At 45.1% G+C, this 27,862-nt stretch overlaps 2 protein-coding genes across 4 annotated transcripts; one reads left to right on the top strand and one right to left on the bottom strand.

Moving 5' to 3' along the window:
- Positions 1-90: 90 nt before the first annotated feature.
- On the bottom strand, positions 91-27,686 carry fam222ba (family with sequence similarity 222 member Ba). Of its 3 annotated transcripts, XM_061298663.1 has the most exons (6): positions 27,625-27,686; positions 23,104-23,220; positions 20,971-21,148; positions 20,282-20,414; positions 7,398-7,525; positions 91-3,733 (listed from the first exon to the last, which is right to left on the bottom strand). In XM_061298663.1, the coding sequence occupies exons 5-6, from the start codon at positions 7,477-7,479 to the stop codon at positions 2,085-2,087; spliced, it is 1,731 nt and encodes a 576-aa protein (XP_061154647.1). In that variant the 5' UTR covers positions 7,480-7,525; positions 20,282-20,414; positions 20,971-21,148; positions 23,104-23,220; positions 27,625-27,686; the 3' UTR covers positions 91-2,084. The 3 variants fall into 3 exon arrangements, with proteins under 3 accessions (XP_061154647.1, XP_061154646.1, XP_061154648.1); XM_061298662.1 differs by lacking the exon at positions 20,282-20,414 and having other exon boundaries at positions 27,625-27,666; XM_061298664.1 differs by lacking the exons at positions 20,282-20,414; positions 20,971-21,148; positions 23,104-23,220; positions 27,625-27,686 and adding an exon at positions 9,174-9,452.
- eral1 (Era-like 12S mitochondrial rRNA chaperone 1) lies at positions 23,571-26,352 on the top strand. The gene is made up of 11 exons (XM_061298689.1): positions 23,571-23,814; positions 23,975-24,136; positions 24,208-24,335; positions 24,449-24,526; positions 24,597-24,643; positions 24,699-24,760; positions 24,834-24,946; positions 25,002-25,283; positions 25,350-25,499; positions 25,581-25,661; positions 25,925-26,352. The coding sequence occupies exons 1-11, from the start codon at positions 23,709-23,711 to the stop codon at positions 26,045-26,047; spliced, it is 1,332 nt and encodes a 443-aa protein (XP_061154673.1). The 5' UTR covers positions 23,571-23,708; the 3' UTR covers positions 26,048-26,352.
- Positions 27,687-27,862: the final 176 nt, after the last annotated feature.

Raw genomic sequence — 27,862 nt, 5'->3', positions numbered from 1 at the left:
GACGAACTTAAAATTGAGTGCAATAGCTGTCTCTTCATGCCATGATTCCCGTTGTGTGCCGTAAAGCCCAAACAGTGTCTCAAAGCCATATGAAAGCATAAATTAGAATTTTATTTTATTATTACAATATTACAAAAAAAGAGTAGCACAACTCTCACGCTCTCGCTTCTTATCCGTCTTGAAAGATGACAAAAAGATAGGCTATGGACCTTCTTCCTTTTCACAGCAACAGAACAGGAGGGGGGGGGGGGACTTAAATAAGAAAATCAAGTATTATAAATAGTCACAATTGCAAAAGCGAAGCTTTGAAAATTGGCCCAAAAAAAAAAAATACAGCTCAGTAACTACACATTGCTAAAAAATACGGTATAATTATCGTATCACTCCTTTTCTTGCTTCCCATAACAAATCTCTAAGGAATTGCTTTGTCTAGTCAATACAATTTAATTAAAATAAAAAAACTGGGGGAAAAAAACCCCAAACAAATTACCCCCCACCCAAAAAAAAAAAAAGCGCTGTGTCTGAGTATTCTCATCATCTTCCTTCTCCTTATTATTTGGGGTTTTCATTAAAACCATGCTCAAGGAAAGTCCAAGGACCAAACAATTAAGGCTTTTTAGGGGTTGGTAGGTGAACAGAACATGGGTCTTATCGTGATCACACGCACACACACACGCGCGCACGCACGCAAACGACCCGGCAACACTCACACAATCATTAAAGTTTAAATGTTACAGTAGTCTAGTAGGTAAGCCAGTGTACAATAAAATAAACAATGCGTTTGCTGTTCCAACGTAAAACGTCTGCTTTGTTTCCATCCGTGTCATCTTGCAAGTGATCAATTTGGTCTTCACATCACAATCAGTAGCAAGCACACGTTTCACCCCGGGACTCACTCGGTTTGATCCCCACGTGACATTAGTAACACTTTGTACTATTGTATCGCCTTCAGCACGAATCGTCGTCCATATTCAAGTAATACATTTGTCAAGGATTACGGAGGAGAAAAAAAAAAGGAAGAAAAAGCTTTGCGAAAAGATAAAATGGCAACGCAGCGCTCGGCATAAACGGCGACACGCCCTTTGGAAAACAAGCTTGAATTGTCATCCTTTGGTTGAATTATTATTATTTGGATTTAATAATAACCGGGTTCTGCTCGTTCTCCTATGGCGTATTCTCCATCCGTCTATTGTTGGTAGGAGTGGTTTGCAAATGTTTGAACACAAATCCATGCTGTCTGTCATTTATGTTGAGCGCTGTAAAAAAAAAAAAAAAAAAAAAAAAAAAAAATGTTACTCAGGCCATCTTTAACGCTTACGACCTTTCTGTTCGAAAAGAATTTCATAACCGAACCCAAAAGTTTTTTAAAACACCTGAATTCATTGCAGCATTTGAAGCAGGACAGGAGCACATCGCCATGGCAACGCTGCCTGCTGGGTCCTTGCTTTATACAAACAACCCGATTGCGTTTGTAAGCAACAGCAAGGAGTCAAGTTTCAATAGTCCTATTATAACAAATAAATAATTACATCCGAAAATAGTAAAAGCTCAGCACGCACGCACACACACACACACACACACACACACACACACACACACACACACACACACGTCTCTGGCTGCTGTTTCAAACAAGATTATTACACACAGAAAAAGTATTTTCCTCGCCAGAACTTCCTCACAGCACATCCAACAATGGATGCTTTTTTTAGGTGAGGAATTGACTTACAAATGTGTGAAGTGGAAACAACACAGGATCTGTCAAGATCCAGGCACACACATGTACATGTACGTGTACGTATTGAGGAGCAGAAAGCAGGAATGACACACAGTAGACAAGGTGAACATGATTCCTAAGTGTTCCAGGTAGAAGCATTCACTAACCCCCAAAGAAAAAAAAAAAAAAAAAGAAATTGATCACTTGCAAGATTTATCAAAGAAAAAAAAAAAGAAAGACTGTTCTTCATGAATTCAATATATTCATTTACCCTCTTTAAGATTAGCAGTTTTGTCAAGTTATGTGGTTTCTTAAGACTAAACAAAAAGGGGGGTGGGGTGATAACTTGCGGAGACAAGGCCATAGCTTATCTGTACCCTGGATGCTGGATGAGAGCGCTTCGACCATCCCCGAGCTCCGGCCCCACCCTGCTCATAGGGGGCCTGTGCATCTTGCCCATTAACCCGAGATTCTGATCGCGGAAGTAGGGCGTCTGGAAGTCCCCGCCCATGTAATCTGTGGTTTGCATCAGATTAGTCTGGGCAGAGGAGGTGGAGGAGCTCGCCGGTAGCCTGTAATGGGGAGCCCCCGGGGGCCCGCATTCCAGCGCGCCGCAGCCCCCCGGGCCCGCCCCGTGGAATGGCATGGCTAAGTCCTGAGACCCGGAGCTGTCACTGTTTGGTGTGGGGAGGATGTTGCTGTTCCAAATGTGGGACTGGAAGTAGTGACCGTTTGGGTAGTGGGCCACCGTCATGCCGTTGTGGTTGACGGGCGGAGAGGGGGTGGGCCTTTCTATAGGGGGCTTCAGCATGTACGGATGCCCCACGCACATGTCCGCCACGGGGTAGGTCAAGTGGAAGCCGGCATCCCTGGTGGGCTGCTTGCAACCGTTGGGAATATGGGGCACGTGGGTCAAATGCTGCGGATTCCAAGAGCGCATCTTCTGTTGTTGTGTGTTGGCTTGTTGCAACTGCTGATTGGGTTTTGGGTGCAGATGCTGCTGAGGGTGCTGTTGCTGCTTGAGATCGGTGTGGTTGGAAGGCAAGTGGTTCATGGTCACGCAAGGTAAAGGGTGGGCTCCTTTCTCTTGGGGGCCGAGGATGCAGTTGTGCGGGTGGAAGCCGCCCGCGACGGCCGGGTTGCTGTGCATGGACACCCTGGAGCAAGCGCTGATAAGGAGATTGCGACTGATGGGGCTGGGGTTGGCGATCTGGCCCTCGCACATAGAGGCCGATCCGGCCCCTTGGGCCCGAGCTTGGCAGAACTGGTTGATCTGGTGCACGATGGTGCTCAGGTCTGGCTGGTGGCCCTGGTGCAGCCCCGTGGCCATTGGGAGTGGAATGGTTGAGGTAGAGACGGTCACGTTAGGTGGTGCGTCGCCATCTGGCAGCTTTCTGCTCCCCTGCAGGCCGGGCGGCTGCTGCTGCTGGAGGTGCTGCTGCTGCTGCTGCTGGAGGAGCACGGCAGAGGGGTGGCCGAGGGCTGGGTGCTGGGAGACAGTCTGCAGTCTAGGCGGGCCCTGAGAGTGCTGGGCCACGGGGAGAGCGTGTCTGAGGCTCTGCTGCTGAGCCAGTGGCATCTGTAGAGTCTGAGGTGCGTCCTGGGCTTGCAGGGCTAAGCTCTGCTGAGGTTGGGGGAGGTTGGGCAGAGTCGAGTGGCGGGGGTTTAAAGTGCTGGTCGAAGTCACTTGGTAAGGGCTCCTCAGGTGGTTCATGATGACTTCAGGGTGCAAGCGAGACCGGCCGCCGGCGAAATCTTTCAGGATGCCCTTGACCGAGGGCACCTTGACGATGGCGAGGAGGCCAGCCTTGGCCTGAGAGGAAGGGTAAGGACTGTAGCGCTGGCCCGATGTGTCCAGCCCGTTGACTGTACGCCGGACGTGATTCCGCTGCGGGACCTTGATGCTGTTGGGGAAGATTTTGATGGTGAGGGGGTTGTTGGCAACTTTCTTAGCATAGGCATCCAATTCTGCAGGGGTTGGGAAAGGAGTGGATCTCATCCTTTGTGTGGTGTCCCCTATGAGAGAGAAAAAAGATTATAGACTGAGAAACAGACCAATCGGATCATTCGGTCGTGTTCGATCACACTGCAGGTGCCACCATGCCCGTCGAAAATATTTAACCGGCTCCCGTCGAGAACCATCCAGCAAGTTTTTTGTGACAAACAAAACGGCAGACACAGGTGGAAAAAAAAATAACCTCTTTGGGGCTGAGGTAAAAAAAAAAAAAAGCGGCAATGACGCTCCCCTGCGGCTGCGTCGCCGAGAAGGAAGACAACGTGGCGAGCGCGACATGACAGTAATCAGACACAGGCTCTGATCTGCGGGGGAGACTTTGCTGGCTCCGGCTAACAGACATTTGTTACACCTGCTAAGCATCCGGGCTAAATTTAACCTCTCAAAGTGACGTGAAGGTGGCTTCACTTGTGAGCCCCCCGTCTTAAATGGACTAAAAAAAGAAAGGCGAGCGGAGACGTTGGCAGAAATGTGTCGGCGCGTACTTTTCAATGTCAACGCTGGGGATACAAAACGTAGAATGTTGCTAATGTCATCCCGCCCGCTGCACTCGGCAGTAGAAAAGAAAGTAGTCATGGTGCCGTGGCAAATTGAACTCAACTGCCTTTACGTTTATTGCTATTGGACTGTTAATGCCAAAGCAGTTTACGCCGGGTTGATGGAGCAGCAATGTGAAATGTCTCCGTTACTTTCATATGGCCGCTCATATGAGCTGACTCGGCTTGAGGGACTCAGAACCCAAACGGTGCCAACTGGCTAATTAATCCCTCTTTTATTTGGGAATGGGGAAACAATGGGCAGCGGACCTAAATGTCCAGCCAGCCGATGACAGCCTTATTAATGCCAAGGTCCGGGCCAAGGTGCTTGAGTGGACGCCAGCCATCGCATCGACCTAATGTGTGTCACTGAATAAATGCCAGGGCAAGCAAAGGCAGACACATGGCGAGGATGGACCCCCCCCCCCCCCTGTCAACTGCCGCTAATGATAAATGGCCTTTGTGACATCAACGCTGACTGCACAACAACAAAACGGTCTTCGCATTATTCCCGGTGTCAGCATAGAGAACATACCGCACTTGGTGATAAAACCCGATTTAGCAAACTGGCCGCATCAATGCTGCCAGTGGAGTTAATTTTTTTTATTGCTAAAAAAAAAAAGAGGATCTTGTGTTCTTTTTTCCATCCGACATAGAAGATATGTCAGAAATGTTCCTGCGATGGATATATTTTGCTAAACTGTAATCATCCTTGAGTAGGAAAGTCTGACCATAGTCCGCTGCATCTAATTCCATTTTCTTTTTCTTTTATAGACATATATTTAGTGTCAGGTCATCAAGCAATGAGGAGAGCGAGTAATAATGACTTGCTAGGGAGTCATCACGGGTGATGAGTCATGGTGTATGACCCGGGAGGCCAAATTTAAGAGCCTTCATTGAAAGAGTTCCATCTTGCCAAGGCCAAAGACAGCAAGACGGCAGAGGTCCAAAGTCATACTGGAGAAGCCCCCCTAAAGTCTAAATTTAAAACTCATTTTTAACTTCATATGATGCTCAATTGTTTCAACTCATGGCAGCCGTTCTCAACGTCCTGAGCAACTAGCAATTCCTAGCTGAGAAAACTCAACCCGACCTGGCTCAGTTTGATTTTTTTTTTTTTTACTCGTTCCCAAACTCAAGGGCATCATCAGGGGACAATTTGAAAGACGTGGATGACATCAAGATGGCCGTGATGACAGCGCTGCAGAGGATCCCCGGAAGGATCCTTCAAAAAAAGTGCATGATAGCGTGACAGAGAAGGCTGGCAAAGTGTTTTAGACGTCGGGGGAATGACTTTGCTTGACGTTTGAATTTCAAATATTTTTTTATGACACCGCCACTTGGAACCTTTGTCTATCTTGGTTTGTATATTCTAATAGTAGTTGAGCGGAAATGTTGTAAACTTGGAAATAAAAATCTAAGAAAAACCTTAGGGGTGGGGGGGGGGGGTGTTGGATGAATCAATAAACCTGTGTAAAAAGCCCAGGCTGCAAATGTATGCGCTCGCTTATTAGCATTTCAACCTTCACCTCAAACCTGGATTAATTGAAGGGCTTTAAGTATCAAGGGAGGGTTAATGAGGATATAAGTGAAGTTTGTTGGCGGTCGCCGATGGCGACGGGCGCATCATCTAAGATCTCCCAACTAAGCAACCTTCTCCGACAGCAAGCAGGGGGAAAGGGGGGTCTACGTTGGCTTGTGTGTTAATTACCCCGCTGTTGGCACACAAGTGCACAGTCAGCAGGCTCTAATTAGGGCTTCTTTTATTCAAACAACTGTTCTTATTGAACATGGTTTAAGCAGCAGGGGGGGGGGGGGGTGTTAAGGCGCTCACGCTGTTTGATATTGCAAAATTTCACTCAGTAGCAGGAAATTGAAGCTTCGGTGTTGAATGAGACTGTTGAATTCGGTTACCGCGTGTGCAGCCATGCTGACAGGGTCAAAGAGTTAGATATTCAAAATATCAGAAAGAGCAGGAGAAAGAGGGCTGCTTTTTGATCTCTGTGAGATGCAAAAAAAAAAAGAAAAAACAATCAAAATCTGCCCGGTGGCCCCCGCCGGGCTCCATGTTTGTTCTGCTTAGAAGAATGGAGGACCGAGGACCATTTCCTGGTCATGAGACATCATGGCTGCACGACCCTGCTGTATCTTTGTGCACCTGGGCCAGCCCTTTTGCTTTTCACAGGCATCATCTGCGAACAGACACTCCCCAATGATAAATAGAGCAGCTGCTCCCGGCCGGGCTCGCCTCTTGACAGCAACCCGCTAGCTCGGAACTTCTAAATGACTTCTCTTATGCACCGGCGCGGCAGAGAGTGGCCAACCTGGTGGTCTGGGACCTTTAGTGAAAATTGAGGTGCAGGGAAAGGGTGAAAGACAGAGTCCAGGCCTCTCTAAAACTCAAATGCTAACAAAAACAGGAGCTCATTAACTTGATTACAAGTGATGACTCACTCGGCGAGGTCAAGCGAGGCCAAGAATGTACTTTTAACAGGAGATTATGATATTGGCTTGAAATGACCAAATATACTGTGCTCGTCATCAAAAGGGATCGGGCAGACAAAAAAAAAAATTGTCTGGGAGCAGGGGGAAAGAGTCCGACTGATGGCGGGCACGTCACAAACCTGCCTGAGTGAGGCAACAGACGCTGGCACTTAGCAGACTGCTTCATGCTTGCTGATCTCCCAGGGGGTTGGCTGATTACTGGCATTCTGAAATTACAGTCCTGATGAGCTGGGAGCTTTTTTTTTTTTTTTGTGACCCAAAAAAAAAAAACGTACCATAGAAATGGGTCACGTTGAGGGGTACTTTTTAGGATTGAATGGAGCACGGTGTGAGCTTTAACCCATGTGACTGATTTATGTAGGTGGTTTGAAAGGCATGGCCCTTTATGATTGGGGTTAAGGAAGCTTAGGTAATATTCATGGTTATTCTGTCGATTCGTCGAATAAAATTAGATTTGAAAGTGTTATAAAACCATTTCCCCCAAAATTTGGTATTGTTTGTGATCATACTTTTTTTTTGCTGTTCATTTTGAGTCCAGTCTAATATTTGTTTAATATCTAAAAGAATGTCCGGCATGTACGATTGGAACAGATTCGGTTGGCCGTGTGGGATGGTCGCTACTTACATTTCTGAAGTCCAGTGTTCATCTGCGTGTGGGGGAGAAGCTGGAGGGGGAGGTCACCTGGCCCTGGCAGACAGGCCAGCATTTCACACAGACACTAATGCAACATGGGGCACGCACTTCTCCTCACACTGTGGAAAGGAAGCAAGAAAAAAAATCGGGGGGTTGCTTAGCAATACTGATTAAAAGAACTTATCCCCACAGGCAGACACCTTAGGAAGTCTGTTGAATTACACACTGATTCACACTTGGAGCGTCAGGTAAGGTGACATTTGATGCTGTTAACAACTTGAATTAAACATCAAACCTCACAAGTAAAATGAGCCTGAGGGGAAAAGGGGGGGGGGGGGGGGGTAGCAGGTTTAAATGGAGTCCCTCCTCCACCTCCTCGTCCTCCATGCTTCTAGGATCCCGCTACCGTCTTACCGACGTTTGTTTAGACGAGGGAGCCGGACCGGGATGAAGTGAAAAGAAATGGGGGGGGGGGGGGGGGGGGGAAGAAAAATGGCTGCCAATCTGTGCAATAACCCTGATGTAATAGAGAGGGAGAAAAACGTTAGGCATGCTCCACTTGGCTTACTGCTGGATTCCAAACAACACAGATGCTTGCTTAATCAGCACTAAAGAACAGTCGGGGAAGCAAATGAAGTCGAAAGACTCGGTGCCCTCTCTTCCTTTTACGGCATGGCATCAGGCGAGTGTGGCAAGTGTGTGCAGACCGAGTCTATGAGGGAGGCAATTACCCACAAAACAACCTTGGCATGCCTGCGATGGCTTAAAGGTGTCGCCCCTAAACCCCCCCCGCGGGGAAAAGAGACAAGTATAGGAAAGGGTGACAAAGTGAGACGGAGAGGTGGAAAGACGCAAAGGGCAGGTGGCAGGTTTGGGAGGGGGAAGGGGAGGGGGGGTGAACCTGCTTTAAAAAGCAGGAGCTCAAAAAGGTCAGGACGACAGCTCATTTAAATCCTCCCGGCGAGTAGAGGAAAAAAAAAAAAAGCTTTAATGAAGCTGCCACTTCCACACAGATACCTGAGAGCGTTGCACCTTGGGGTGCTGCAGGTGGGGGTAAGGGGGCAGAATTTTTTTTCTTTGGGTCAATTTTCTTTCATACTGTATGCACCCTTTCTGCAAGCTGCGCTTCCGACACCTCCCTTTCCGATTTACAGCCTGGACCGCCATATGGCAGCAATCCCTGCTCTCGATTCACTGCGTCACCATGCATTAACTTTAATTGGTCTGATATGTTATTCTTTTTTATACCCCCCCCCCCCCACCCTTCTCAGCCTTGGAAGGAGTTGAGGTACACATCGCCTTGATGTCAGTAGACAGGATTTCCAGCTCTCATTTATCAGGCTGCCAAGATTTCACATAAAGATAACGGCAATCTCTCTGACAACAAGAAGCGCCCAGGTTGGGAGGGGAGAAGCACATATCAAATACAGCGCGGCGTTCGGGGAAAAAAAGGGGGTGACAAGCTCGTTTTTGATTGATGCCGCGGGAAATAAAATGCCAGCGTAAGCTAGCGGTGTGTCTGTTACAAAGGACACGCAGACGCCAAGCCGCTACAGGCGAGAAACAGCGAGCAGGCCATCAGTCCGCCCCCTTCCTGTTCTCCCCCACAGCGCCCCTGAATGTCAGAAAACGCTGCAGTGGGGAGTGCGGCGGCAAAGGTCAGCCTATGGTAATGCCCCAGCTGACACTCCGCCTTACAGCCAAGAGCAAGGAGGGAGGGGGGGGAAGCCTGGCGTCAGTATCAGCACCAGTGTCACAGCAACTTACATGCGGAGCTTCTTCATGTCACGTTTCCAACGGGCCCTTCTTGTATCAGCTTGCCAGACGGGCTACGGTTTGGAAACGCCTTTCGTTTCACTGCAGCTTGTCAAGGGTAAGCTGGTGTTACAAAGATAGCATCGCTTCTTATCAGGTGGGACAGAGCAAAGAAAAAGGGACAAGCATGGAGGACATGCGGCGTTTTGTTGTTTTTCTTACACGTAGTGATCGGAAATTGAGATTTTTGTTATAGGTAGTCCTCAATTTATGAGGGGGGGGGGGTCTAACCAGGGCACTTCCGCCTAACAGATAATTGATATGAAATAAAAATTAAAATAAAAAATTTAAAACATTAAAATAAATACTTAAATACAATAAAAAATAAACAAATACAAATAATTTTAAAAAAAGTCAAAATGTTATTGAATTTTGATGAGACCTGTTCCAAATGCTATGACAGAAATAACCCAGACAGAGACTGAGCTGTCTCTGGCACCACTCTGCAGGTGGTAGTCAGCATTTGACTGGCTTCTTCTTGTTCTGGATTGCACTCTGACCACCAGGCAGGGGGCTCTGTCTAGTCTGAAGCCTCCAGCCATCATCCCCTCCTGACAAACAGAGGGAAGGAGGGGGGGCTTAGGAGCCTTTGTGATGCAGAGAGACAGTTCGCTCTGCCCGGTGCGGAAACTGATTTTCATCTGTGGAGAACTGGGGTTCCTAGCCAGCAGAGCAGGCATCGGTTTGGTGGAGTTTAGCCAGGCATCTCACACTATCAGCCCCGCACAGGCAGGCAGGCAGTCAGTCGACAGAGGCTTCTCTGGCTGGCTGTGACTCGGCGAGTCGCCACGGCAACTTACACAAACATTGTGCTTGCGTTTTTCAATAAAGCCATAAAAGCCCCACACAAAAACAAAGCACAATCGGTGCAAGGGATGTCGTGTGTGTTGTCATATTGTTCCCATTAAAGCTGACCTACATTTTGTCTTATTTTAGCAATAAGAACAAAGTCGACAGCTGATGCGGAAAAAACATTTAGGGAACCGACTTTGATAATCATTACAGAGCAAATCAAACTGATAAGATCCACCAGCGCAGCCAAAGCAGCTCATTTTAAACAGATATGTAGTTATATAAATAATAAACAATCAAAAAGACGAAAACAATATTTGCAGCTTTCTCTGCCGATTAAGAGCAAAAGCAATTAGGGGAAACCAAGTCACCGTGTTGTTCAGTGCTTGTGCTAACTAGTGCTGCTGCAGAAGGAGAGTGGTGGTGAAAGCAGGCTGATGTTATTATAATTGCATGTTTACCCCCAGGTTATAGGTCTGAAATACAGCCAAATAAAAGCACAACTTCAATGCAACTACAGTCTGTTGATTCTCTCAGGGCAGAGAGAGAAATTAAAGTACTTCTTTTTGCCAGGCGGCTGTGTGAATAGGAAGTATAGAAAGAAAGGGAGCAGGATGAAGAGCTTTTTTTTTGTCTCCGTTTCTAGAATGCTCAAGCATTCAGTCGAAAGAAAGAGACCTCTTGCGTGTGTTTACAAGAAATGAAAAGATTACTATTACCAAGTTTTTGTAAACAGTGTTTGTGGAAAAACGTATAGCCGGTAGTTGAAGGCCACGATTATATACGGTTCAGAGAAATGACTCATTTTGATTTACGTTACTTTGCACTTTCTACCTGGATGATCCCGTTTTTAATATATTTATTAAATATAAATTTATTTATTTTGGTTGTTTTCCTCAATAAAAAAAAGAACTGATAAAAATACACTTAAAGTACCGGATCGATAAGCGGTATCGTTACGAGTAGTCCTATCGTTAAAATCGATACCTACCTACGAGGAGTCCAACTTGAGGTGAGCCCTGAATTTAAAATATTAATAATAATCATTTATTTCAAGATAGGTATTTGTAAAGGGTTATGTTCATTGAAATTTTAGATATAGTGATATTGGTACTTGTATCAGTGATGACTCAGCTAGTATCGGTCCGGGATAAAAAAGTGGTATCAAAAGATCCCTTGTTATGCTAGACCTGACTAAACACGACATCCATCACACTGAGGCTCAGTTTACAACCGACTTAACAGGCATTCCATTTGTAGCCTGAAAGTCCAAACATTTGAATGGGGGTGTCTCGTTTGTATGTAAACAATGAAACAATTATCTGCGGAAACACGTGCACGTTAAGCGTTGACCACGTTATGTGAGGTCGGCGTGAAATTGTAAACAGAAACCAAATTCGAAAAAAATTAGATAATTCCACGCATACCCAAAACGTTTCCGCAAAAACATCATCCGACTCTCTTTTGTTATTGGTCACAAGGTGGAAAACAAAATGTAATGTAGTAAAACTGGAATTTGTTGATCACTATCAACGACACAAATACACGAAAAATATCCTTGTGTACGATCGGATGTGGAAACAAAGCAATGCTGCAAATAGTTGAACTGACTACGTCTGTACTTTTAAATGTCACCTGTTGTTACGTCACCATAATGACATGGTGGGAGCGTATTTAAAAAAACACCCCTCGCCATCTTGTTAGCTGGGGATGTTGTCACTAATGATCAGGATCAGGATAAATGACTTCCCGGGCGACTCGCAAAGTTGCTTGATCGTAGAATACAAAGAGAAGTTGGCGCTAGAGCAGTTTCGATAACTGCTACGCTCAGGAATGTTCAAAACGCATTTATTTGGCTTTCTTTCGACTTCAAAGTCGCATATCCCAGAATCACGGAAGACAACAATGAGCGGAGTCACATGATCTCAGATGCCAGACTGTGGGGCTTCGGCTGCGGGCACGCTCCGAACAACATTGACGAACAGATGTTACACTTGCCGTGAGTATTTGAAAGTGTGCGTGCAGGAGTCCGCGTGACATAATCACGGCACTCCAGACGGATGTTTTTCTAAACTTGTTTACACCTTCAATGTGCTGTTATGAATTGGATAATTGCAGTAGAAGCAGATGGAAAAGGTGTAAACAAATATACAGCCATGTTTAATTAAAATGTGTAGCGCCATGAAGATACTTTATGAATAAATACCGGGACATCTGGCCTTTAGAGTTAAAGAAAGAAAATATGGTATTGATTCCACAGATTTGACTTCTGAAAAGATGCAATCATGACGTCCATGATTTGGCCATTTTTGCCCGACCTATATTTGAAAATACTTCTCAATGAACTTCCTTGTTTTGGGGGGGAAATAACATGCTGACAGCTAAAAAGCTGTAGATTTTTTTTTTCCCCCAGGTGTAAAGCGAAATGAAGATAGAGCGGTTTTCATTTGTTAGCAGGTGCATCCATTTTGTGTTTCCGCCTCATCCATGCTTCGCTTCACTGAAAGAGAAATTGGACACCCCGGTGACAAATTGAGGCTGCGATTAAAAAGGGGAAACGGGAAATCTTTGTTAAGTGCTAGTTGATTGGGATTGCAGGCTACGCTCACACATCAGAAGAGGCACGTGTGTGCATTTCGCTTTGGTACGGATCCAAAAAGCAGAACCGACACCGTACCATTTGCCCTCTTATCCAGGTGTTCCCACGGCTTATGTCTCAGCGTTGAGTGCTCCATAAACAAAACTATCAACGCAGCTGTTCCCACAAGTCTCTCTCCCACGGAGACAAAATGCCCCACGGACCACCTCTAGTTCCAGCTCGTCTGAAGTCCAACTGTCTAAAATGGAGCTTCGTACAAAAAAAACCAGGGAAGGGACATTTATTACAAACAAGCTTTCTACTCTTTGCTGTATCAATCCAAGATCAGGTGGATTTTCATGGAGAATTTTGAGAGAAAAAGCACAAATCCATCCATGCCGATTCAAAATCCGACTGTGCGTGTTCAATAGATGCCGATCCGCCCGCCTCCTCGCTGGCCCTGCGAAAGGTTAGTAGGGTGAGCCGCCTCCGTGGCAGCTCTGACATTCAGTCTAGCCCTGCAGCCGGACCAAACCAGTTTCTCCACCCATGGAGAACATTGAGTCATCTTTTCAATGCGAGAAGTGCTCCGTCTGCCAATGGTTCTCTCCTCCATCTCCCATTTGTTTGCGGGTGCCCTCTGAGAACTTTGGCTCTTCAGCCAACCGACAGTGGTTGTGGGCATCAGGCAAGGGTCAGCCAGCCAATGACTCTGCGGAAAAGGCAGGCAAATAGAAGCCAAGCATGGCAAACATCTCACCTCTGTGTGTGCATGGGAACATCTGGTCTGTTGAGCCCACACAAGTGCTCAGTTGTGTACTCGTGTTGTCATGACGCCAGAATTACGTCTTCTTCTTCACAAGCACGAATAGCCCGACAAAAAGTCCAACTGCACTTTGTGTTATTTCTGCAACATATTCTCAATACGCTCAACACAGAAACAATAACTACAGTTTATGAGGAGCTAAACCCAGGAAGGCTAACTCGATAATAAATCCCTTCTCCCCTGCGAGAGCGATACGGTCATATGAGTAACAAGACTAGGCCCGGCTGATCAAACTCCTTTCCATATCTCACTTTCTTGCATCACATAGATCTCCAGCGGCCATCTAAGACTGATGATGCATGCTCAAAGGTCCACGCCGTTGAACAGAGCATTAATGCACCCGGCGGCAAATTTCTACCATCGACCCTCGTTCCCTGCAATAAGGACAGAACCATCAATCAGGTCTCGATAGCCGAGACTAGACGTGGCTTGATAAAGTAGGAGACTTTGGAGCTTATGATGAATGGATCTTTGAGATATGGCCTCAACAGAAAAATCTGCTATTGTGCGGTAAAGCCAGCTGACTTAGGGCCGTTCCCGAACCTCCCAGAAGTCTTCTGTTCTCACACCAATGCGTTGGAAGTGACCTTCAGGAGGCCCTCTAGTCCTGCTAATTAGGGTCTCTTCAGTCTACCCTCCAAACAAGAGCGGAGGAGGCACCGAGGGGATCAAGAGGGTGAACGAGAGGGAGAGAGAGAGGACTGGGCTGTGCTAACTGCAAGCTGCAGGAAAAAAAAAAAAGAGCTTTAGAATCTTGTTGGGAAAAATATGCAATGTGACGCTTTTGTAAACAAGCAAAAAGGAAAGAACAGTTTGCTGAAAGGCCGTCGAGTAATGCAGATACATATCATCCCCCGCCCCGTGTCATTACAGACATGGAAATGACAGCAGTCACTTATCATCATGTCACGGTCACGATCCATCAGTGTGATCAGCGCTTAGTCATAAAAAAAGATGGAAGACAAAGTCCAAGATCTTGGCCATAGTACAAAAGACGCCTTTATGACGGCTCAGTGGAATCATTCTGTCAATGACACTGCACAATGTTAATAAGTGGGGGGGGGGGGGGAATAAATAGGGGCGGGGATATCGACTTTTGCAAAGAGGGTGGCCATGAACAGAAAAGGTCTGCATTTAATTTGCTAATCCATCACTGCAATTGTGCCAGCTAACAAAGGCGGAGAGGAAAGTGGAGGGGCATTCAGAAGCAATGGAGCATGCTGAGGGCCCAGTGTGTGGGTTCTCCGTGGAGCAGGCCAGGCCACAGCCCGTGGCCCTAAAAGCCGAGCCCGGGCGCTGGAGAGAAAAGCCTGCGATGAGCTCGGGGGCAAGCAAGACTAATCTCTTCATGTCCCAAGAATTGTTTAACCATGTTTGACTGATTAACCCCAAAGCCCTCCGTTCCAGTTGCAATCTATTTGTTCAAATCAAGTCTTTTGCAAGTCGTGGCGCTGAGAGGAGCGTGGAAACAAAAAGATTCTATTTGGAGGATGCCAACTGGTTTTTTTTTTTTTTTCCGAGCATCTAAATCCACGCAACAGCGCCGCTCGCATTAAAAGAAAAGGCCAGCGCGACGTTGAAGCACTCCGAGGGCAAACTGTCGCGTCACGCTGGCTTTTACCGGCTTCGTGGGAAAAGGAAATTTAAGACACTGCGTGGAAAGGAGGTTGCCAGGAAGATTAACCCAGCTTCCTTTTATAGCCTCTGAGAAGAGGTTAAATCACATATTACATCCCCTGAAATGTCTCCGAGTAATTAGATCAAGAATATTACTCTCTCCTCTTCCTCTCGCAGAGACTTGCGGCTGATCAAAGCCTAATGATGGTGTCAGTGCCTTTGGCGGTGCCGGCTGGATAAATCTCCCCATCGGGACGGCAATCTGTCAAGAGCTGGCGAGCTCTGCTAAACAGCGCGGGACACGAGCGGAATGGTGCTTGACACAAAGTCGACTAAACGAACCACATCCTTTACCAATAAGCTTTCCATCAGCGCCGCCGCATTAAAATTCACCGGGATGATTCCGGCCGACTTTTGTTTTGGCTAGCCGCTTTGCTATGTACACGTGTCAAGACGGTATCGAGGTGAAAAAGACCGGACCGGATCGGAGCAGCACCTGGTCTGGCGATGAGGCACGACGGGGGCTTACCGGCTATTAATTACAGAAAGCCGACACTTAAATCCCTGCAACGAGACCTGGGAAGTGAGCTACGCGGCAAAGACCGACGCTTGCCTGTCACACAGAAACGTGACCTGCCTCAGGACTCCTTACACATGAATACTTACAAGAATGTCTTTCAAATTGGGCCCGCGCTTTCCATTCCACGGATGGAGCACAACTCGAGGGGATATTTTCTGACTAACGCAAAATGCTTGTGCAGTGGCGTGATAAAAGTTGACATTCTTTTTTTCCCTTTTCCAACTCAATGCTTCCTTTGTAAACAACCTTGTGTTTTTTTTTTTTATGCCATGGCGGGCCTGAGAACACATTACGCATAATGGTCAATTTTATTATCTGCTCCGAAACTGAAAGGGTGCGAACAAAAGGGGGAAATGGTAGGAGATATGCCAATCATTGATCGTTGAAAGATGTCGGACAAAAGACGCCCTGAGAACCTGACAGCTTTTCTTTCTGTGTCATGTTCCACGTCGGTTCCTTCGGACATTAGAAAAGCACTGAACAAACAAAAAATTTAATTACATCCACTTCCAGAAGTCAACCAAGTTGAACCCTCGCAATAGACTTGGTAAGTAGTAAAGGCTATTAAATAGCTAATTTTAGCTTTGCTGCTAAAAGGTCAGACATTAAATCTCTCACGTTTGAAACCATCTTAAAGTACACGGAACAAAATACGCAACATCCTGTTCATGTCGGTATCAAGTGTGCTCCTCTGCTTTTACAACAATAACTAGAGTTGAACTATGAACCGTGATTAGATCCGGCATCCCCCCCGTAGGGTGACAACTGCGCCACTGCACATTCCAGGAAACGCCACTTGCCCAAGACATAAACAACATGGAGGGCTGCGTTGATGCTTACAGCCTCACTAAATGCCTTTCGATTCACGGCCGTGGCGGTATTTCAGAATGAGAAGACTGGGAGGAGATGTAGGTGTCGGAAGTACCGCCTGTAAAGAAATGACAAAAGTGGTAGTTGAAATCAAATATACACATGACGTCCATTGGCAAAGTTCATGACTATGTTGAGAGGAAAAAGACATTTGTGTTTGCTTTTAAAGCGCCCGGTGAATGACATGCCAGCGATTAGCCAGTGAAGGTCACAATCTTAGCCTATCCTTTCAGCTGCTTTTCACAACACAACCCCCGGAGCTCTTTCCAACAACAGGAAGAATGTCATCTGGTTACTTTTCAAGGCACGGAGATAGCATTCAGTGCGGCCAACAATGGGTGCAAACAGGACCCGGAGGGTGAGGAGGTTATGCAGAGAGCCATTGGAAGTGCCGTCTGCTCTACAAGGCACGGTGGAATAAAAAGGCACCCACGCATTCGGGCGTGGGGAAGGGTCACGGGCAAAGGGCCAACTGAATCCTCACCTCTGTAGCTCTGTCAAAGGAGCCTCCAGAGTCAAAAGACACACAACACAAGTTCCAATGAAGAAAGCTGGCCTCATATTATAAAAATAAAGTTCAATCATGTTATTCTATTTGTGAGGCCTTTCCCCGCCCCCCCCCCCCCAAAAAAACCTTCCAAACAGAGGAGTAATTCAGTCTCTAATGAAGCGTTTGAAATATTAAAAATAAAGCCCAATTAGCCGACAGCCTTTTATATCTCCTCCGCCTCTCTTCTAATCCTCTGGAAGCTTTATCTAATGTTTACGCCAAGTATGAAACGGAACAAGGGTGTGAACGTTGTAGCTCCACCAGTAGCGGCTTTACTGGCGCTTTGTTTTGCGACCCCGCCGACCGGGTCACCCTCAAAGCTAGCTAATGATGCCACCGATATGTACGCTTGGAAAACTACAGCAACAGACACCATAATGATATTTATTAGCATTGCCTGGGATGTAATCTGGAGCTCTCTTATTAGAGCGAGAGCCTATTTTGGGGGGGTTGGAGAGGCTCAGCGATCTGATTGAGACAGCCTTATCTTGTGCCATAAACAGAACGCCGCATCTGGGCCTGCTCCTCTGCTACTGATGGAGGCGGATAAACAGCTCTGTTGTCTCCAGTGACTCCGTGGAGGCTGATCACAGCGAGATGCCCTCGTGCCTCCCCGCTGCTATGGCTGTTGTTACTGCCGTGAATGTCACAGTGAGGCATGCATTCTTTCACCATCGCCCTCGAGATGAAGACACAACAATCGCTAAAAGCTTTCTTTGGGTGTTTAGTTGCAAAGGGCCTGCCTGGTTTCGGGTTTCTCAATTGCTCAATCTGCTCGGTAAAACAAAAGCTTTATCTTTTTCGGTTGGCGAAGCAAATGCCAGGTCATTTCCTTACGCTCAGGCACAAGTAGGTTGTCCGCACGATTGGCAAGGATCACACGCGGCCATTTTTATTTTTTTTTTAAACTCCCTTGACCTGCTTTTGACCCTCGCACTGTTGTCTCCAAAAACAACCAAACATCTGCCCCACAGCAAAAAGGACATACAAGTATATGGGGACAACCTGCTCTTCAAAAACTACTGAGGTGCAGAAAATAAAAATCCCTTATATATGCACATAAAATTTACAGGCAACACCTGCTGGAGATTTAACACCCACTGGCCCCTGCAGGGAAATGAGGTTTGGGGAGAGAGAGCCTGCTCGCACATTTCCAATTCAAATGCCACTTTTAATCGTGCCCGTTCCAAAGAACACGTGCTAGTTGGCCGGGCTCTTTCAGTCAACAATAACGGTTGGGGGAATAAAATGACCAATGACTAATCATTAATGAGTGCCGGGACAATCTTTGTACCTTGTGATATGTTATTCACGTAAAGTAAGGCTTTGAGATCATCTTATTGCTGCAGTCTTGATGTTGCCCAGCAGAATTGTTCTGCTGACAAGTGCAGGGGCCTTCTGCGACATAAAGCATGTGGGCCTCAATGGGAGCCACTCGAGAACAATTGCTTTGACTTTGCGAGACCAATCATAGGTCGGCTCCTGGTTTAATCCAGTCGATTTAGCATTTGGAAAGCTGCCGTGTGGGTTTTTACGATTCACATTGTACCACTCTAGTCAAAACATAGTAGTCTGATTCATATTGTGTATGATTAAGCCCAAAAGACAAAATCTATTTTTTTGTATCCATCCAGGGGGCGGCCATTTTGCCTTGCCACTTATTGTCACCTGAAAGTGACATCACGGCTACCGACAGTCACCTGTTTTCTGGGTCGATGATGTCATTTTCAGTTGACAGCAAGTGTCAAAATGGCCACCCTCTGAGATGATTTATCACAAATGCAAAATCACATTCCGCACGTTAAGAAACTCCTAAGTTCACGTTGCTATCCTTATCTTCATAACTTCAAAGGGGGTAAAGGTTCATCCGCGATCATTTTGTTTGGATGCGAGGTCAAATATTTCAGAGGCTGATAAGATTTCGCATGTTGTTCATATTTCCTTTTAGTTCGACTCAGCCTTGAATGCACTAACATAGATTTTAAAAAAAAAAGAGAGAATGAGAGGGGGAAAATGGCAAATGCTGCACTTCAAAAAGCAAATAGACCTCTGCTGCCTCCACTGTAAATCAATACATTCCAACACAGTTGTCAGTGGCTGACAGAAAAGCCTTAAGGCAAACTTGCTTTTCTGCCCTCGAGCCAAGACTCTTTGGTTTGTGGTGACAGGTCAAAGAGTCAGCGCATGACTCATGAACGAGTGGCATTTCCCTTCGGTGGAGCGCACTCACTTCTCTAGCGTGCTGACCAGCGTGAAATGAACAAATGAACCAGGTGCTCTCGACATTCAGGCTTCTCTACTAGCTGATAAGCTAACGTGCAAAAAAAATCACTTCCCGCAGTTGGAAAACACTCACCAAAACTTGGGCGGGTGAACTCATCATTCATGACCAAAGAGAGTATCACGCACGAGTACACGCCGTCAAAGCGTTAAGTCTGGTGTCTTCTGGAATTTTCTTTGGATGCTTTGTGAGGTCTATTTAACCAGGAGTTGGGTTAAGTAAGCAGACACATTCCTTATGAAGTGACAGTGAGGTCACTGACAGCTAATTCTGGCTGCTAGCCACGTAGCCACAGACTGGTTAGCTTCCATTGTAACGTAATCATAAAACTGTGTCCTCGGTTTAAAGTGTCACCGATGCATGACATTTTAAAGTTACAAACGGCACGTAATGAACGTCTACCATAAAGGCTTTATTCTGGTAGAGGTGACATTAGAGCACTTTACAGATGGGAGAGGCCCTCGAGTCATTTGTTTCGAAGACCTAATTAATCTTCATTGCACTGGGAAACATAGCACCCCGTTGCAAAAAAGGCTTCCTTCAAGTTCTACTCGATAATTGCACTGAGTCGGGGGGGGTGCTGAGCTTCCCCGACGACACGCTTTGAAATTTAATTATCTACTCTTTTGGAAAATGGAAGAAACCTAGCTTGCAAAAAGGGAACTTTTCGACAAGCAAGGTTAGAGTTCATCTCTGGCCAGGCTCTTTTTTTTCCCCCTTTCTTTAGCACATAAAATACACATTGAGCTCAACATTATCCAGCCTGGTTTTGGGGAATAATGCCGGCCGGCTCATGACTCAAAGCAGCCCCAAAAAACAACAGCAGCGGCGGCGGCATTAACATTCCGCCGTGCAAAGATCAGACTCAAAGGGGGCAGAAACGTCGATAGGATCCCATTAGTTAAGTGCGCCCTTAGGATAGCCGAAATTTGATCAGAGACAGACCTCTTCTGTCCAGACACAAACCATTAGATGTTGTGGTGAAAAAAGCCTGCTCCTCAGTCACAAACTCCTTCTTCATCACTCCTCCTCTTCCTCCGAGGTTGATGTGCGGGGTGGCCGGTGACGTCAACCTTTTGTTATCACCTTTAACACTTGCCTTTGCAGGTGGATAAAAAAAAAAAAAAGCTTTCTCACTTTCCAGGAACATCATTGAGAGAACCAAACAAGCTTCATGTGCAGATACGAGGAGATAACTTCATTCTGGCTAAATAAAGCCTTGACACGAATAGCAAACAACTTCAACCACATAAATAAGCCTGGGGAGCAAACCTGTATGAATATGATAAGGATGATTTGGCACGAAAATGGTCGTAAATCCACAACTGTTGTCACAAGAACTAGCTAAGCATCTTAATAGTACTAATAAAACAGTTTCATCCCTTTGCTGTATGATTTGTGTTGCGAGTTGAAATGAGACCAACCGTCCACTATGGATAGTAGAGGAGCTCCGTAACCGCAGGTTGCTAGTAATAAAGAGAACCAGCTGAGTGGCCAGCTCCAGGCTAGCTAACCTCCTAGCACGTCTCAAACGTACACAGTCCCATTGTTGCCCTCTCCTCCTCGCCTTTTTCCAAATACGTGCGAGCAAATGCGGCGCAGGTGTCATGGAGAAGGAAGAGCGAAAAGCGCATAATAAAGACACGACTACTTACTTTCCGTCAACCTCTGCAAAAGGCATCGTTTAGTTGGTCGCCATGGTTGAAAACGGACAGATTTACTCCCGACGCTCTGCACTGCCGAATCACTGCTGCTGCTGCTGCTGCTGTTGCTGCTGCTGCTGTCTGCGGTAGGCAACTTCCGGCGCATGCGCGTTACACGGCGACGTCTACCCTGTAGTTAAAGGGACAGTCCAGTTGTTAATAAATTCCGAACATCCGGGCATTTTTTATATTTCCCATGATGCAAGGTATTTTTTTTAAATTCCGTGTTGTCTTGCTCTGATTAGCATATAAATGTGCAGAATTTTTTGCCGAGAAGTTATTGTGCATTTGGATATTCCGAGCAGAACTTGATTGAAACTAAATGATCATTCCATATTACTTGTATGTACCCTGAATGTTTTTCTTGTTGGTGTATTTGCATAAAAAAAAACTTCGCGACCATTTAAACTGTTGGCAAATGTCAGACTGTAATATTAATAAGATAAAGGACAAAGGATGAATATTTCATATCAGCTGTCTACATGTTTAGTGTTCATATATCCTTTAGGCCCTAAAGGATTGAAGGTTGTGTTTGTGCAAGCCCATGTGTTCAAATCCATTCAACCAGAGCAATATTTGTGTGACTACTTCAATAAACTCCAAAGTATTGACGCAAGATTATCTCCTGACACTTATTAGTGATATGAGAAAGAGAAACAACATAGCAGAGAGACTTAGTGGTTAATACATATGCCTCACACACTCTGGTTTCAAACCTTGTGTAAAATCCTCACTGCTGTCACCCGGGTTGCACTGCATGTATTAGAATGCTCCTGCTAAATTCAGCCAGCAAGTGACTCTCCACATCAGTGAGTGAAGGAAGTGAAAATGCAGCGTGAAAGCCCAATCACATGCGGCGCTTAAAGTTCAGCAGGTGGGGAAGCAGCGGTAGCAGCAGGCTCCATCAGGAAATAATACAAAGTTAATGATGCAGAATGGCGCTCTCTCGCTTCATAGCGACGACGACGACGTCAATACGGGCTGTTAAAAGAACGCCGTTCCCAATTATTCGTTTTATATTCACCGATGACATGAGCGATGATTTGAAAGGGAGGCATTATTGATTCCCTCAGCAGACAAGTTGCATCGATTGGAAGTCTTTACTTGATCTCCCCCACTGTGAAAGAGATTGTACAATCAGAGCGCGAGTGTGACCTATATGGTTAGTTTTCGGGTTAAATTGCTTCTTTTTAGAAGCCGGAGCAAGGACAGAACAGTGATTGCTAAGTCCAGGGACCTTGGGGGTCTGTCGCAGAAATCGAGCGTGCTGTTGAGCCATGTCTGATTGATAAGCAGTCAAAAGTCACATATCGCTTCATTAATCTGTTAAGAATGTGTGAGAAGGGAGGAAGGGGCTCCTTGCAGCCAGCCAGCTGTGCGGCATCACGCCTCTCAATGCAATCACGACGTGATGGATGCTCTGATGCACTGACACATTGTTTCTCCCCCCCCCCCCCCCCCACACCTTTGCTCCCTGTTGACATGCCTCCATGGCTCATGTGCTTATTATTCCGTGAACTTTGTTATTCCTCATGAGCAGCCGGGTCTTATTAGTGGAAACACTGCCTTGTCTAATCCCAGCTAAGCGTTAGCAGTGAAGCAGAAAATCTTGACGTCACCTTGGCTGTCATATAAATCACATGCCGCATGTTAATTACATCAAATTGATTGAGTGAAATGTAGCAGCACGGAGAGGTTTTCATCCAAACGTGTGAAGTCGCAGTGTTTTTCGAATGCCAGTGCGGGCTACAGCTTATGATTAAATGCTCTGTGGGTAAAGCCTTTTTTAGCGAGAGTGCTCTTCCTGAAGGCCAAAGTTAATGCAGTCATAGAGAGCAGTCTGATACATGCCCACGTGAAAGGGCCATGTGAGGAAAGCCCTGAGGGGGTGCGGGCCTTGAATGACTGAGAAAGTGGGAGGAAGGCAAAGGAGGGGAAAGAAAGTTTACTGATCCTCAAATATCCTTTTGGTGTCAGCTTCTCTTTGAATTCGGCAGTAAAGCGTCAGGTAAAAGCTCCATTTTTGTTTTTCTCGTCGGTGGTTGAAGAGCTTTTAGTGTTTGATGATGACAGATTGTGAGCTACCTGATATCCTTCATCATCCTTCCCCACTGGAGGTGTGTGCTTCACCCTGAGTGAGTCCTCGAGGACTAACAAACAGCCGGCGTGTTTGGACGATGAGGAGACATCTGTTCGTCCTGTCTTTGGCACAGCAAATGAAAACAATATGTTACCTTCATCGTTCAATATGCAATCATATCTTCTAAAGTTAGATGGTTAACTTCACATGTATGTTGTTGATGTTTATATTGATGAGTTTGCTGATATTGTAATGAATTTGCCTATTATTGTTCATACGATCAAATGATATCAGTGATCATCGTCCAATCTGTAAAAAAAAACGATTGTGAACTTGAATTAACAGAAGAAACACAGTCGAGGAGAATAAATAAAATAGGATGAAGCTTTTTAAGCCTTAACGGGTGTTTTGGTGCAGTTACAAATCATGCCGCTAGGAGGCAGTACCAGTAATGTGACGTCCTGAAACCGGAAGTCTTCTCTTGTTGATCAAACAAACATGGCGGCGCCCTATTGACAGGTCTCATGTGAAAGAGAAACAGCTACGCAAATTCCAATTGTACCCTTAATCTTTTCTAATTAAGTTGACCAGTTATTCGTCACAACGCGAAATGGCCCTCAGACTGTGCAGACGTTTTATCAGGGACTCGGCTGTCCTCTCCAGAAGACTCGTCGTGTCTACTCGTCAAGAACCTGCGCAATTGCTTCTCGCCACAGGTTAGCCTTTTAACTGCCATTTGAGCAGAGCTATTAAAAAAAAATATGAAACCATCATCGCGTAGTAACATTTTGTTTAAACCCATTGTTCTAATTACACAGTAATAGTGAGTTTTCGTTTCTTCGCAGTATGGTAATGGGGATGCTGGTGTGTTTACAGGAAATTCCTCATGTAGCTGTGGAAGGATCAACTCGCTGATCTTCAATCCAGCCTGTTTTATCACAACAGATGCATTTGTGAGCAGTTTGCTGAAAGGCAACACCGCCGCCGAGGCAGACAACAGTTCTTTTCGCCTTCCCTCCTCTGTTCCTTCAAGCAGTGGTAATTTGACAAATGTCTCCAAGATGGACACCCTTCAGTCATATTTACTTACATTTGTGTTTTCATGATAGGTGAACAAATGTCATTATTGATGAAACATCCCGATCAGCCTGAAGACTCAAAAGTTTTGAAAGTGGCAATAATTGGTGCTCCGAATGCCGGGAAGTCGACTTTGTCCAATCAGCTTCTTGGCAGAAAGGTTTCTTTCCTTTTTAACTTATAATTTTGGCTTCCTGAATCAATAAAGGAGCGCTAAAATAGAATACACTGTTTAGTGGTATCATTTTTGAATTCATCCTTTTCACATTGAAGGTGTTTGCTGTCTCCAAGAAAGTACACACAACACGAAAACGAGCCCTGGGAGTCCTAACAGAGGGTGATACGCAGATTGTAAGAATTTCCATCTATTTCTAATGATCTGATTTGAAAGCAGTGCTGTGACCGACACATTTTATTTTAGATTCTACTGGACACACCGGGTCTGACTACGCCATCCAAAGTCAAAAGGTAAATTAGTGTGCTCAGTGTGTGAAAATCATTACTAATATATTTGCATTGACAGACACCAGCTTGAGAAGTCTTTGCTTTTGGATCCTTGGCGCACGGTGACAGAGGCCGACCTAAGTAGGGCTGTGTTTTTTGTTTTTTTTAAAATATATGAGCAGGATATTTAATAACAGTAACTGTCCATTCACAGTGGTGGTCATGGTTGATGTGTCGGACCGATGGATGAGCAGACAGCTGGACTTTGAAGTACTCAAATGCCTGGCACGCCACCCAAACATCCCAGCGATACTTGTCCTCAATAAGGTATTGTCGTCTAATTGCTTTCACTTCATCCCTTCATTATCTTCTATCTTTAAAGGTGGACCAGGTGAAGATGAAGGACAAGCTGCTGGACATCACAGCCGAGCTGACGTCCGGCGTGGTGAATGGCCGTAAATTGCGCATTCGACCTGTGATCAAGCCCCCTTGGGCTGAGAAGACGCCAGAAAGGGATTTGGAAGACCAGGATGCCACTGATGGAGATGAGTCTGTGCTGACTAAGGAACAGCTGAGGACCCTCATGAGCCAGAAGGGCTGGTCTCACTTTAAGGATGTCTTTATGCTCTCTTCTCTAGATAGAGAGGACGTGGAGACACTCAAGGTTTGGAAAAATCATAGTCATGAGACATGATATAAAATATTCCAAACTTTTTTTTTTTTTTCACAGGACTACCTAATGATCTCAGCCAAGTCTGGAGCCTGGCAGTACCACAGCGAGGTATTGACAGACCAACGTCCTGAGGAGATGTGCATCAACATGATCCGAGAGAAGCTTTTGGAGCACCTACCCCAGGAAGTGCCTTATTCGATCACACAGGTAATAATAAATAATGCTTTGGTGACTCCACTCGCATACTTGTCCACTTTGACCGACACGAAATATGTATTTTGCTTTCAGTTCATCGACTTTTGGGACATGGATGAGAGCGGCGAGCTCAACATCATGGTGAAAATGTACACCAAGAAAGAAACGCACATGGTAGGTCATGTGTTCATAGTCATGGGACATTTTCAACCAGGCAAAATTGATGATAATCGTCATGGGGGGGGGGGGGGGGGGCTTTCTGTTATTCCCTCAAAACTCATTTTCACTGTTTTTGGGCTTAGGGCAAAGTAATAAATGTATTACTTTAGTGCCACCTAGTGGACATATGCTTCTAATGCGCCATTCCTACGTATGTGATGCTTTTCTTGTACTTGACATTCAAAGCAGACGCTTGTTTGTTTTTTCTACACGTGCAGAGGATGTTGATCGGCACGTCAGGCCAGATGATAGCACGGGTCGCCCAGGAGACGAGCGAACAGCTCACGTCCATCTTCCTGAGACAGGTCAAGCTGAAACTGTCAGTTAAGATGAAGAAGTGATGATGATGATGATGATGATGAAGAAGAAAAGGAAATGACTTTTCAATGAGTTGACAGGCTCCCTGAGGAGCTGGCTGTTTTATTTATTTTTTTGGGACATCTAAACTTGGAAGATGTTATTTTGGGTTTAAGATTTTTTTTGCTCTTCATGATTATGAGCAAAAGGCATAGCACACCCTTAACTAGCATTGTATTGCGCTTATTAACTCAGATATTATATCACATATACAATATTATGTTCCATGTACTAAAGCGACCAAAAGTCAGAATAAACTCCTTCACAAATAAACTGTCTTGAAAATGAACTGCAGTACATTGTTTGGTTTTGTCATTTGATATTATGTTCACAGCAGAGCAGGTTTGGCCGGCTTGATGGTTTATCAGTTGCTGTCAGGAGGTTTCACTTGATACCGCCTACACGTATGTTGGGGGCTGGAAATGGCTTAGAATAAATTACTCGTGTATTAGAATTAGAAAAATAGCCTTAATTTTAGTATATTAAAGTCAATCAATTAAAAATATCCAAATGTTTTATATTGTTTAATACATTTAAATTCATCACAGCTTTCCATTAATGGATCTTCATTGAGTTTTGTGTAAAAAGCTTTGGTAGATCATTCTTAGATTTTTTTTTTTGGACATAAGATTTATAGTACAGAGAAAAACAAAGGGGAAAATGGGGCGGGTAAATTTCAAGTTAGTTATTAAGCTTAGCGTCACACCTATTAACGTTCGTTTGAAATTGTTATCAACATTAACTGACTGAAATGGACTTAATAACAGAAGTGTGTATAATTTAATTATTATTAAGTCAATTATTCTGGTCGGTATCACCTGGGCTCGTGCCAAAAATCGGAACAAATGTCACTTAATCTTATTGATATTTGTGCACATTTACATAAATGCTTATTAACATACACGTACTATGGGGTATATCTTTTACTCACCTAATTTGAGAACGGCATTGTGGGAGCAGTGATGCTAACTTTCTAACTTTGTCTTAATTGATTCCGCCATGTTTAGCATCTTGGGATACATTTCTTCTTCGTCTAATTTAGCCTTAATCAACAATAGGAGTAGAACAGCAGCTCCCTCTAGTGTTAGACTTTAATAGTGCAATACACTCAGGCAAGAGTAAATATTCTATTTATAACATTTCTTTTGATTTATTAGGACTGTTTCTCCCTTTTCCTTGTGGAGTTAAAACGCATCAGAATAAAATTGCATCTCTCCATCACAGAATTTTTCTTCCAAAACTTTATTGTTTCAAAACACACAAAAAATCATCACAGCTATATTTTCTTTCAGGTTCAGCCGAAAATGAGCGAGAGCCATATAACCCTTACCATTACTAAAATTCAGTAATGGTAACGGTTTGACGGCCCCCCCTCTCAGTGTCTCTGAAGTTTAGGTCCATCCAAGTGCGAGGAAAGAATGACCCCCCCTGGATAGTACATCATCTATACTGTAGTATCTCTTCATTAAACTTACAGTATAAGATGATATCCTATCCAGGGCACAAGCTTCTTTTGTGACTGAAATATATTTATAAGGTTAAAGACTTGTCTCATACTCACTCATTTGTGCAGGCAGCATCTCCATGCTTGTATCTGGGGCCCCCCTTGCATGATCTCCCCTATTAGAAGGGTACCACGAGCTCATTAGCATAAAGTGATAACATGAGGGTTGGTCTTATCTCAACTTTCTTGCCTCTGTCCACACCCTGCTTTTATTTGCACAAAGAAATTTATAGATATTTTCAATATCTGACAGCCTAGGCTCTCTCAAAGTTTTTACACCAAGTACAAAATTACC

Source organism: Syngnathus typhle, linkage group LG15, assembly GCF_033458585.1.
Source record: "Syngnathus typhle isolate RoL2023-S1 ecotype Sweden linkage group LG15, RoL_Styp_1.0, whole genome shotgun sequence".
NCBI classification, from domain to species: domain Eukaryota; kingdom Metazoa; phylum Chordata; class Actinopteri; order Syngnathiformes; family Syngnathidae; genus Syngnathus; species Syngnathus typhle.
This window is presented reverse-complemented; position numbering and strand designations above follow the sequence as displayed.